This window comes from Thermobia domestica, chromosome 2, assembly GCF_964235325.1.
Source record: "Thermobia domestica chromosome 2, izTheDome1.hap1.1, whole genome shotgun sequence".
Lineage (NCBI taxonomy): Eukaryota > Metazoa > Arthropoda > Insecta > Zygentoma > Lepismatidae > Thermobia > Thermobia domestica.
In genome coordinates, this window is record NC_137455.1 from 357,871,649 (window position 1) to 357,884,886 (window position 13,238).

At 34.5% G+C, this 13,238-nt stretch overlaps 1 protein-coding gene across 1 annotated transcript in view; it reads left to right on the forward strand.

Moving 5' to 3' along the window:
- orb (polyadenylation element binding protein orb) overlaps positions 1–13,238 on the forward strand; it is a 156,435-nt gene that overhangs the window by 91,710 nt on the left and 51,487 nt on the right. The window contains exon 2 of the mRNA XM_081749344.1: positions 5,408–5,552. Coding sequence (XP_081605470.1) covers positions 5,408–5,552 — 145 coding nt within the window. The remainder of the gene's footprint in view (positions 1–5,407; positions 5,553–13,238) is intronic.

The following is a 13,238-nucleotide window of genomic DNA, read 5'->3' on the forward strand; positions in this document are numbered from 1 at the left end:
AAGTGTGGCTAATACCCTACGTTTCAAGCTTTGAGAGAACGTATTTTTTGATTAAGTTTTGTGATATTTCTATAGTATCTAGTGACACCTGGAAAGAGAGAATACATTTATAGATTTTGTTAGAAATTGGGACTTTAAAACATTTAATTAAATCGTGAGGTGACAAAGGTATGCGTAAATATTTCTCATAGTAAGGGGCAAAATATACTATCCCTTCTCGCTCCAATTCCTTGAACTAAATAATGTTGTGCTGCAGTTATTGAACATTTTTTGTGAAATACAGAATTATAAGGCTTCGGAAAATTTCACCCAAAGAACCTACTCCCAAAAAGTAAACTAAACCTTACTGATTTTTCCACTAAAAAAAATAACGTGGCATGTTTGATATTAATAAAATATTTGTATATGTAAAGTATATATTTTTTTTAAAAAAAAAATTGCAGAAGTTGTATTTCACTAAACTATTAAAAAAGACACCTAGAGTAGCTTACCCCTTGTCGATATTCTCATTGACGTTATTTTTGTAGCATTCTATTATAGGAATATTAACTAAATGCTTGAATATAAAGTCATTCTTAAAAAAAAAAAAATCTAAGAGTAAACTACCCGTTGTGAATTTATTCCTAAAGAGTAACTTATGCAACATTTATAGTTATATTAATGAAATATTCAAAATAGCCTGTTATTTAAAAAAAAAAAAAAAGTCCGAAAAAAAACCCGTAAGGATAAACTATCCCTCGTACATTTTCAGGACAAATGAGTTATGTCAGTGTTGTTAGTGAAATATTTATAATAAAAAAAAAAAATCGCTAAGTAGTTTTTGAGAAAAAATCGTCCGAAAAATCTCATCCCCAAGAGTAAACCACACCTTCTCGATTTTCCCCCAGAGAATTGACTTTTACTATAGCATAGTTTTTTGAAAAATCGATACATGAAATAAAATCGTTACAGCCGTCTTTGAGTCTCCAATATTTTCAGCCTTCAGTAAACTACCCTTATTTTTAGGGGAAGGGAAAAATAACTCCTAGAGACTTGCATAAAAACCTAAAAGTTCAAAATTTGGTCTCGATCGGTAGTCCTAGGCAAATGAACTTCGACAGACGGACAAATGTTGAAAAATAAATTTTTCAGTAGCTGAGTTGAGATGTAAATCTGTTGAAATCGAATTATTTTTGACGATCACAATTTTTCTTCCGTCAATCAAAAGTTAAAAACACAATCAATAAAATAAGTTACATCTTTCTCTGTTCGGGAAATACTTTGTAAGCTTCAGATATTCTATAGAACTTACGATTAGTTTACAAAATTAAACCTTCATAACCGGCCATTTTGGATAGTTTCACGGTAGTAAAACTTCATTAAATTTTTTTCTTTAAATCGTGTCAATATATTTGAAATTGGAAAGGCGAAACTTTTTTAATCTTCTACCACTCGAACTTGAACTCTCAATAAACGTCACGAATACACTTGTTCCTAGTAACATTTTACATAAAATATGCCTTTAGCTCCAAAATCGTTAATAATTAAACTTAATGGAACAAAATTTAGAATTTAGTCTTACTTCTAAATTTTCAAAACCTTTTTTTGTTAACACTTAAATTTTTAGTTCGAACATTCGTCATTGAACAAGTCTGCTACCGCTATAAACAGGGACGTACGCAGGAGGTGGGTCCTGGGTGATCTGGACCCCCGAAATTTCTAGTTTTGTGTAAATTTAATCTAATTTTAGCTGCAATTTTAAGAATTTTAATAAATACTCGCATTGAGTTTGGACCCCTCCCGAAATAAATTCCTGTGTACGCTACTGGCTATAAACAATTCATTCGAACAAGAAAATACATTTGCGTCTACTGATTTTACCCTTTTCTGTGGACCCTTTACTTCATTATTGAACTAAATATTTTTTTATTCTTCACTTATTTTTCGTCTGCTTAAATTTCTTCTCATGTGTGAAAAGTGAAACATATTGTCTTAGTCGAGCTTGAAATGTTAAAGCCTGTTTTTATTTTTTTTTTTTTATTAGTCCTTGCATCTCTAAATGCTAGGAAATCTATTTTCAAAAGTTTCTAATTTTTCAACTACATATGCTTCAACTTAAAAAGAATAAATAATGGTCTCTCCCAAAACACTATTCACTATGAGATTTGTGGTCAATCTACAAATGTCAAGTTTCTCCTAGAATTGACAGGAACACATTCGTCATATTTAAAACATAAATTTGATCTGACATTTTTTAAAAAAAAAATCTTAAAATTGAATCCCCAACTTCGACTTCAGTGTCCTTTCAGCTAAAAGGTTCAAGTACGACTTCCATATTTCTACATAAGAAAACTGGGGCAACCTAGGAAAATTTACAGCAGGTATGTGCAAGTTGGAACAGGGGATGTGTCAATCAAGAGGAATTACTGACCGTCGAGGGCCGTATGAAATAATGTATAACATTTTTCATAACAATCGAATGATCATATATAAGGGACAAACACGTTTGTTGTATACTACCATTACAGGAACACACAAACTGTTATAATGGTAAACAAAATATGTCTAGTGAAGAAAAGTAGAAAAAGAATCATTTTAGTGGGGGTGTTTAATTCGTGTTCTGAAATAGTGTCTTCCGTGGTACGGTGGATGTTTCAACACTGATATTCTCCAAGATGGACATCAGTTATCTAGGAAATATTTTCTATTCAGTTCATGTAAGAAGCACATTTTCAATAAGGGGTCAGGCGGGCCAGATTAAAGGGTTCAGTGGGCCGAGACTGCTCACGACCCCGTGGACTGGTCTGAGGGCCGGCTGTTGCACATGGCGGATTTGCAGTATTTCTAATTTGAACAAGAAAATATGCTACTACTACTACAGGGTGTCCAATATACAATGCAACCCGGAGTTTGGTATAGTAGGACTTTTGAACCGGAAGCGGTACACAAATAATGGTTATACCAAAATGAAACCTTCATGCATATATTTTAAAACTAGGAAGCAACGATTGAAGTACACTAGGATCCACACAATGTTGCCAGATGTAATCAAAGGTTTTTTTAAAAGTCACGTAAATTGACTCGTAACTCATACGTATGGATGTTAATTTTTAGTTTGTATAGTTGGAGTAGCTTAAACTACGGAATGAGAATTTTTTCATTTCCACCGATAACTAATCGGATGAGGCCTCTGTAAGGGGTTACTAGGGAAAACGTGGTTTTAATAAATTGACGTTCTGAATTGGCAACAGTGCTGATGTTTCAGTGCATCAAAATGTGTGTTAAGAATCTGTCTACATTATGCAATTCCTGAAAACAATGAAAAAGAAACTCTGAAATTATCATGATAAAACTTTTACTTACATGCACACGGCAACATTGCTTACAACACGAACTGAATTGTCAGTTGTTCTACAGCATATTCTGAAAGTGCTCCCAGTTTGGTTCAATGAATAGCAGTGTTGCCAGGTGTATGTAAGTCTTATCATGATAATTTGTTTCTTTCTCATTGTTTTCAGGAATTGCATAATGTAGACAGATCCTTAACACACCTTTTGATGCACTGAAACATCAGCACTGTTGCCAATTCAGAACGTTAATTTATGAAAACTACATTTTCCCTAGTAACCCCTTACAGAGGCCTCATCCGATTAGTTATCGGTGGAAATGAAAAAAAAAAATCTTTTTTCCATTCCGTATTTTCTAAGCTACTCCAACTATACAAACTAAAAACTAACGACAGAACATCCATGAGTTATGAGTCAATTTACATGTTTTACAAAAAAAAAAAAAAAAAAAAAAAACCTTGTTACATCTGGCAACACTGTGTGGTTCCTACTTTAAAAATATATGCATGAACAAGGCTTCAATTTGGTATAACCATTTGTGTACAGCTTCCCGTTAAAAAGTTCTACTATTCACAACTCCGGGTTGCATTGCATATTGGACACTCTGTAAAATGAATAGGTCAGCACTCAACAAAAGTAGTACAGACAGCAATTATTGTTACTAGAATGTGTACTAATAAAAATATTCCTTTTTCTTAATATTGCACGAATAAGTTTTGGTGGAAAACTGTATACTTGGAGTCATGAAAAAAAAATCCTGGGGACCTAATGAGAATTCGGGACTGTCCAGGCTAACCCGAAACTATTGGAAGCCCTAGCTATAGTTAATTATAGGTTCACGTAGGTTTCGTCCCATAGTCATAGTGGAAATTAAACTCGGGTCTTCCACGAAGATGAGTACGTTACTTTTCCTATAGGCGTTTTGTATATAATCTCTAAATTCAGTGGGAATAATGTGAAATATTGTCGCAAACTTCGATTTAAAGCGATCGATTGAGACAGATCGGATGCCTTTGAATTGTAGGAATGAAAAATCCTGGAGTGGAACAGTGAGAAACTGTTGACGAAAGTAGGAGACAGATCAGTATTATAGATATTACTTTGAAACTAAAACAATTCGTAGAACATATAACTGAATTTTATTTCAAGTACTGTTGGATATTTTCTAAATCTTGGTATGTCTCAGGGAAGCATTTTGGCATTATTGCTCAAATATCTTCGAGAAAAGTGGCACATATAGGGGTCTACTACCTTTTGTGTACCTCAGTCCCGTTTCTGATCGGCAAAACACTGAGAGTTGAATATTAGGAAGGACAAGTCCTCCTTATTCATTATAGTTCCAGAATCTAGAAAATGCTTCTATTTCTGAATATTTGTCACATACGTGTCCACGTAGACTTCAAGAAACTCAGGTTAATACTCATACTCAATCATTCTGTTTGCTATACAGACTTACTTGCAGGGCGTACAGCCAGTTACTCATCGAATTATATTAATCTCTCGGCAACCAGTTTTCATCTTTGCAGAATCCAACATGGTTATTATAAAGGTCTGTTCAGAAGTCTAACTTACAAATGTGTGCTGCATAAAAGGTGTAAAGTTCAGAAATCGTAGATTGTGATTTTACTAAATTTACGTTTTGAAAAATTTCTATTTTCGGCGAAGATCTCAATGTTTTAAATCATACATCAAATGTTCTCTACAAAGTATTACAAAGAAATTTTTCGACGTGTCCAAACGTTTAGACTATTTGAACTTATTTCGGTGTTTACTGGTAAAAGGTACTATCTTCTACACTGACTTGGACGTAAATGGTTGAATTAGTTATTCGTGTTTAACTTTCTTTCAATTAAGCACCCACTAACTTTATACATTCTATCGTAAATTAGCATAAATGCCTATTACTAACTCACGAATTACGCACTTTTAATAAAAATATTAAACTACGGTTTGCAATAATATTTTCGAAACTATTATAGGAAACGTAATAGAGGGAGGGAGAAATTCTTGACCTGTTACTGAAGCGCAATGCGGGTTATCTGAAAGAATTGATATTTAAATCAACGTGTTCTTTTTTACAGGGTGGAGTAATACCAGACAACCTAAGTGACTCTCGTTCAGACCCAAATATGGAAATAGTTCAGAGAATTAACTCCCTTCTGGACAACACTCTTGACCTTGCTAATTTGACAGGCGATGTCCTGCCTCGTGGCTCACCAACTGAAGGTAAGTTTTATATAAATTGATTGGTTAAGTACTCACAGTTAATCATAATTCACTAAGCTCAAATCATGAGCTTATTTTCAATCATGAAGTTTTAGGTAGACCTATAGGCCTATCAATAGCAGAATAACATTGCTGGAAATAAACAAACCTACTTTTTAAAATGATATACAAACATTTATTTAATTAGGCCACTGTTCAAAAGCTTAAAGTGGACTTCAAAGGCATAATGACCAAATGGGTAGTCTGATTTGTGATGTAAGTTACACAACCAATCTTTGGACCTAAAATAGTTATATATAGGGGAGACTGGGGTATTCACGAACATTTTAAGCTTTGATTATAAATAACTCGTTTGTTTTTAGAGATAAAATTGATTTCTTGTGTATAGAAAGCCAGGAGTTTTCCCTATTTACTGAAGTACAGACGAAAGTCGAAAGTAATATTTGTCTACAAATCACCGAGAAGTTGTAAAAATGTACCTATGTTCGGGATTGCCCCAGTGGTCGGGGTAATCTCGAGCATGCTGTTTGAACTTTTCTTTACGAAAGAAGCGAAAAAAACAACTTTAACACCATTAAGATTTCAAATTTATTCATTAACTTCAGAATATTTGGGTATCTACAGTGACAGATAATAAACCACAGTTTCGCGTAAAGATTTGAAAAACTACTTATTCAAGTTACATATATTTTTTTAGTCAACATCTTAATAAACTTGAAATATTGATGTTGCCAAAAAATCAAATGAATATATACGCCTGGATCCAGTGGAAGTTCCTTGTTCAACTTCAGCTCTGGCCTCTGAGTTTACACTTCAAGCTCCTGATTACAGTTGAAGAGCTTTGTTTGGAGGTCGACTGTCAAGACTTGCTTTATTATAGTTTATTTTAATGTCAGGGCTACCCAGAACGCATGTTTTGAATAAAACACTGTCAACACAAACAAATGAATGCATTAAATTTGTGGGTTACTTCAGAACTACGTAAGCATAGTGTCTACCTAAAAAGTCTCTTAATAAAATTGTCAAATGGAATAGTATTTAGTGTCGAATATTTTGCCTAATACAGGGTGCGGCACGTAAAACCGGCCCGTTCTAATATTCTGGTATAGTGTTTTTGGCAACACTTAAATAATCTACCTTCCTACCAAGACATGGCGTGTCGAGGTCGGGTCGACTTACGTGACCTGCAGCAGTCACGTGCAGCCGCAGTCAGTGAAACTTGTCGAAACCAGTTGAGAAAAAGGCCTCGTTGTGTTAAGCCGGGTGAGTGTCAGTGTGTGATAATGCCGTATTCGATAGCCGAGCGTGTTGCCATTGTTGAAGGGTTCATTCTCACTGGATCTTTTGTGAAAACAAAGAATTTGTTTCGGGAGAAATTTCCAGGACGTTCTGTGCCAGCAAAAAGCACCATTCAGGAATTGATTGAAAAATGGCGGCGTACAGGATCGGTTCAAAATGCTCCCAGGAACAGACGACCATCTGTCTGCACACCTGAATTAAAGATGCAGGTGGAGGAGATAATGACAAGTCCTCGAAAGTCAACCAGGAGATTGAGTCAACAGGTTCATGCAAGTGAGAGAAGTTGCAGACGTGTTTTAAGGAGACTGAAGGTATGTGTTCACTTCTGTGTACAGGGCCGGTTTTACGTGCCGCACCCTGTATTACATCAAACGCAGCGAAAAAAAATCATTTAATACCTATCTCTTACAATGGCGTCGCGCTCAAAATTAATTTATCTGACAGCTGCGAGTAAAGCGCAATCTGCTTCTATTTACAAGTTTTTCACACTTATATCGCCCTGACCGGGGCTACCTCCTAACCGGGGTTATCCCTCTCTCCTCTACCAAACGAGTGTCAGGATGAAACTTTGTCATACGTTGAGACTGACTCCCATTTTTCTTTCCATGTTGTCAAGATAGCAGATTTCAATGTGCATTTAGCTCGCGATAGGTATCTGGACATTCATACTAAGCTCCATTGCATGACAATCTGAGAAGGCCGGTGAGACTGTTCTTTATTTGGGTAGTAAGTAATGAGCACAGTGATAGTTTGGACGGTATGCCAATAATTAATTTCAGATACTAAAATCTGCCGGTTTTAAGCTTAAAAATAAGCTGTTGAAATGTAGAGCCTACGTTAGACTTACATGCATATGAACTTGCGGCAGTAATTTTTCTCATTGGGCCACTGTAAATTAGATTTACTCCGGAGTTATTTCTGCCTTTCTAAAATACTGTAAAGAACTCATCAAATTGTAAATCGACCCTTCAGGTGTCGAACCTTGGATATGTGCCATACATTTGCTTAAACGGGATCGTTTGTGTAAATAACTTTCTTCAGAACAACCTACTTTATCTTTTTGAGTTGTACCGTCTTGGCTCCGTGTTTTTCAAGAAGTTGTCTCAATGCCCGACTTCCATGGCTACTAATATTGCCATCTCCCAGTAGTCCAGTGATAGTTTCCTAATGCGAATTCTTTTCCACCTGCATTGCGTTTGTTGTGCCCTCATTCAAATGTTAAACAGCAAATAGCGCCAAGATTTCACAAGATTATCGATTGTGCTTTTGCACCAGACAAAGACGTTAACCTTGGCAGTTCACATTTTAATGCCTTTTTGTCTACCGCGGAAACAAACTTTACTCACAGACCAGAGTAATCTTCTGCCAAGTTTTTTTTTCTTTAAACTGAGAATAAACTTTTAAAAAAAGAATCATTGAGAGCTTTCTAAGCTCAACAGGTGAATGATTCTACGTAATAAACTGTGTTACGCAGCATTCACCTCAGTAGATAGCTAGGAGTCGTAGCGATGGAAAAACGGTGGCCTCGCGCAGAGAAGTCGCTAACGCTCTCGCGTTTTGATGCGAGCGATTCTGGGTTCGATTCCTAGTGGGGACACTATTGAAAAGGTGTAAAAAGCAGTTTCAGGCCAGCCATTGTAAAAGGGCTTTTCCTTTAGTTTCCCCGAACATAAAAATCTCTGGTCACTTCTAAACTTTCACACTTCTGATAATGTGATCGCCAAGTGACGTCATCCTTCCTACATGTAGTGTGCACGAGATAAGACACTTTTTCTAATCTCTTAAATGTTTGCTCAATTTTAGTCGATTCTCGAAGAATTTTTTTTTACTTGTTGTCATGAATATTTGGTCATAGAATTTATGTAAAAATTTGCCGTGATTTAAAAAAAAAAAAAATCCAGAAGTGATCCTTCCGTGTCAAAAGAGATCCACGAAGGGTGTAATAGAACATTATTACTTAGAACATTATTACTTAGAACATTATTACTTAGAACATTATTACTTAGAACATTATTACTTAGAACATTATTACTTAGAACATTATTACTTAGAACATTATTACTTAGAACATTATTACTTAGAACATTATTACTTAGAACATTATTACTTAAAACCATATTTATTATTGACGTATACTGTGTAAAAACTTGGTTATCGTTAAACGTTTATAAATGCTAATTATTGTGCTCGTACGTCCATTTTATCAATTAATGGCTTTTATATTGTGAATCATATAACATAAAACCAGTATTTAAAATGTAAGACTGAACTAGTATTGCCTACCAGGCTGAAATTTCTAATCTCGTCTGATTTTCTCGAAAGCGGGGGACAACTGTTAGTCTCGTCTCGAATTTTAAAATTGCAGTTCTGACTCTCGCCTAGTTTTCGAGGCCAGAATCTAGATATACGAGAATTTTAGTCTCGTGGACAAAACGTTACCTATGTGAGTGACTCAGGCCATAGATGTCATTAATGCCCAGAACATAACCTAGCCCCGGAAGAACGCAATTGGAAACATCTCCATTCTGGCAGATGTTTGCCTTTCCCTCTCCTCCTGGAAAAATTTATTTCGATATTACAAGAGAAGGGTGTGTAAAAAGTGTCCTGCTGTAATTATTTCAGTTGTAGTGTCTTTGGTGCATAATCTCGTAAGACTTTCGGAGCACATTTTCCCTGTTGACCTAACATTTGTGAGGCAGTTGCAAAGCTACTTAAATTGAGTGCTTAAAGAATGGATGCGCTGGCTGCGTAGTATGTGGTTGAACGCGCGTTGATGCGTAGTTAAATTTCCGTTAAAAAAAAAAAGAGTACATGGAAACTAACTCTTTCAGTTTAACGTCTCACGATTATGCCTGTTAGTCTCAGGGAGACGGATGATCAAGGCAAGTGAATGATGGAAGAATTGGTGGAATGGGATTGTGGGAGGAAACGAGTAAACCCCGAGAAAACTGACACGGTTTTCTACTATACTTACTTGGCCGGGATCAACTATGAATAATATTAATAATAATAGCATTGTATTAGTATTAATAAAGCTTACGTATAAACCGGAACTAATCTCACAAAAAGTATTGAAATAGATAAAATTAGTACTAGCACAACGTGCTCCTTTTTTAATGGCAAATTAACGTTAACAATTTATTACTACCTGTGATTAGGAAGTGTTAAAATTTGAATATTTCATTATTTGAATAATAGATTCTTAGAATACTCGAACGAATTTAACAGCACTATTCGTAACCAGTGGTTGATGGGAAACGAGGAAAAAGTTTTAAGTCTGATACGTTGTTCTTTTGATACTGAAATAAGAGTACAATCTTTATTTTTTTCAATGATCAATAACTTTAACAATCGCTGTTAGTCTATTCGTAATGGCTAACTGATGATGCCGCGCACTGGAGGAGCAAGCAAAAAGTGTGAAGTTGGTGGATTTCACTTCTTTACCTTCGGATTCTAGGCCCATCGAACAGTAACTTACATCTCAAAGCAGCGTTTGTCTCTCCGTTGGCATAAGTGGTTAATACTTTCTGTAGGCGTGATCCCGTGTTGGATCCCCATTGGGTGCTTCCTCTGATACAGACCAATACTAGCTTGAATCTTACATCAAGATATAGGCCGTGGTGCTAGAATAGTGTTAAACACGAACCTGTTAAACCTAAAAAAAAATTCGTGAAAATCTGGTAATTTCTATTAATAGTAGCAAGTGCCCCATATGTTAATGTGGGCAGAGTTTTGTTCTTCCTTCTGCACCTTTCATATAGAAGTCGTCTCAGTTCGGGCCCGCACAGAATTCGAACATCTTGTCTGGACATTACAGGGAAGCAGCCTCACCCCTTTCCTCTTGCCTTGGGTCAAATATTTAAAACTGCTTATAATCCTTATTTTATGTTAAGTCCCAATTCCATACAGATATCTTTTGCAATCCTTCACCCCCTTTTATTACTTATCTCATTTGTTAAATATCAAAAAGTGAAACGTATTCAATTTTTAAATGGTCTAAATACTAAATTTAATGTGTAACTTTAAGGGATTCAGAAACATTACACCCTTTTTTTTTCTTCAGTTCTATTTCTTCCCTTCTAGGTCAAATATCAAAAACCTCTGAAACACATGACTAATCTAAATTCATATACCAGTTTAATCTTTTTACTTTGAGATTCCGAGATACTAAATTTTTAATTACCACCTCTTGTTTCACTTTCCTAATTTTCAGAGATCCTTCCTTAGTGGTACCTAACGTCACAAATCCTATGTACTCGGCCAAGTTTGTAGTGTAAAGTTTTCGCCTGGGTCATTGGGCTGTTACGATTATATATCGATATCAAGTCTGTTTCCAGAGATGTGATGAACGAATTCACTTAAATTATTGTAGCCTTAATTTCAGCCTTAAGTAACTGTCTCAGAACATAAGTTTCATAAAAATTGCATAATTCCTACGAAGTTTATTGAAACATACCTTTAAATTCAATATTTAAAAAAGGTCAAATTATTAGCTTGAAGTTGAAATCTCAATTGCTGATGTCGATTGCCTACTTCTGAAATGTACTACTGTTTTCGATTTGTCGCAAACCACTAATTAAAGGTGTTAGAATCACCTACTTTGTTTTCTAGCAGTTCGGAGTCACTCGCACCTTCACTTTTTCAGGACACCAGAGAAAACTGAATTAAATTTTATAATTTGATTTCGATAGATGTCGAAGAGACATTACCAGAGTATAGTTTTGCCAGAACTATTTTTTCACTTCCAAATTATGCTATGCGTAAGTAATGAAGTCTTACAGAAAGGCTTTGTCCGTCAGACAGGTGTCAGGCGAAAAACTGTAAGAGTGAGCAGCAGTTTCTGGAATCTATTCCGTGTCCGCAAGAATAGATTTAATCTCCTGCCCTTTAATGCTCTTCAAATCTAAAGTGGTAGAAATCAGCTGTTTTCGGTTTTAACGTTGATCACAAAAATAGAGTAAAAGCTATCTTCTGGACTCGATTCAGCGTCCGAAAGAAGTCTTATTACCTGAAACGGTAGTAATTGCTAATACTTCGTATGAATATTGGTTTCCGTAGAGCAAAAACTTGGCGAAAAATAACTTTTATTCTTAATCTATATAAGTTCTTCATTCTTCCTATTCAAACTAGAAGTTGTGGAAATACCTGATTTTTGAAGAGTGATCGCTATAGTAGAAATAATAATAATGAAAATATGTTTATTGGAAGCAGACAGCAATACAGCCACAGGTGCCCCTTAGAAGAAAAAGAATGTTTTTACATAGGGCGCATGCAAATAGAATAACAGCATACAACTGATTATAGAAAAATGGATGAAATTGATAAAATTTTTATTAAAAAAAAAAAAAAACATAATTAACATGCATATAAAAAGGGTATACGATATAGGGTAAGTATACAAAGTAAAATTCAAAAATAGATTAACCATGTAGTTGTAACAGTTTACAAAATATTAAAAGAAAAAAAAATCAAAAATACACTATGTAGCTGTTAATACAATGAGAATAAATATTTCTAAGTTCGGTGAAATACAGATTCATAAGGCTGATAATAATGACAAAAAAAAAAAAAAAGCATACAAAAAATTAATGACACAAATAAAAAAATCCATGACCAAGTTTTAAAAAAAATGCAATATACGTAGTAAAAAGGAATTAAGCATAGAAGAAAATGTTAGGAGAATGAAGACTACGAGAACAATGAAAAACCTAACAAAACATAAAAGAATCTTTCAAATGGCACCTTACAAACTTTACTAATGACCTGCAGAAAAATAAAAATAAGAAACAAACATGTGTATATGTTCATAATTTAAAGGTTCGTAAAATTTGATTTTAAAATACAACATACAGTATATATAAAACAAATCCATAGAATATTTAGAATACAAAACAAAATTAAGAGAATCAGTTGCAAGCCTAAAAATATTAAAACATTTCATAATTTATTTAAAAAAATGATTCATGCACCTTCTTGAAATTCTTATGAAACAAATCAAGACTGGATAAAAGTTATTAGCTGTTTCTATACTAATTCTATATTCTTATTCTTCTTATTCTTACTCTTATTCTTAATAATAGTTTATCACAGTGTACACATGAAAATTGTGGAAAATTTTTGCATTTCCCCCATACCTTTCATTGCTCAAACCAGTAAGATGAATGATTTTAAAATAGAAAATGAAAAAGTGTGTGTACTTTTCTCTTAGTTTCTCCCTTTTTCTGTATGTCAAAGCATTGCACTAAAAAATGAAACAAAATTTATTGAATTTGATCACTTCGATTTCGGATCTTACTGTCCTTTGATATTAGGAAAGTGAAACCGGCAAATGAACAACAAAACATCGGTTATCTGACCCGGAAAAGTGTATTGTGAAACTACGGAATA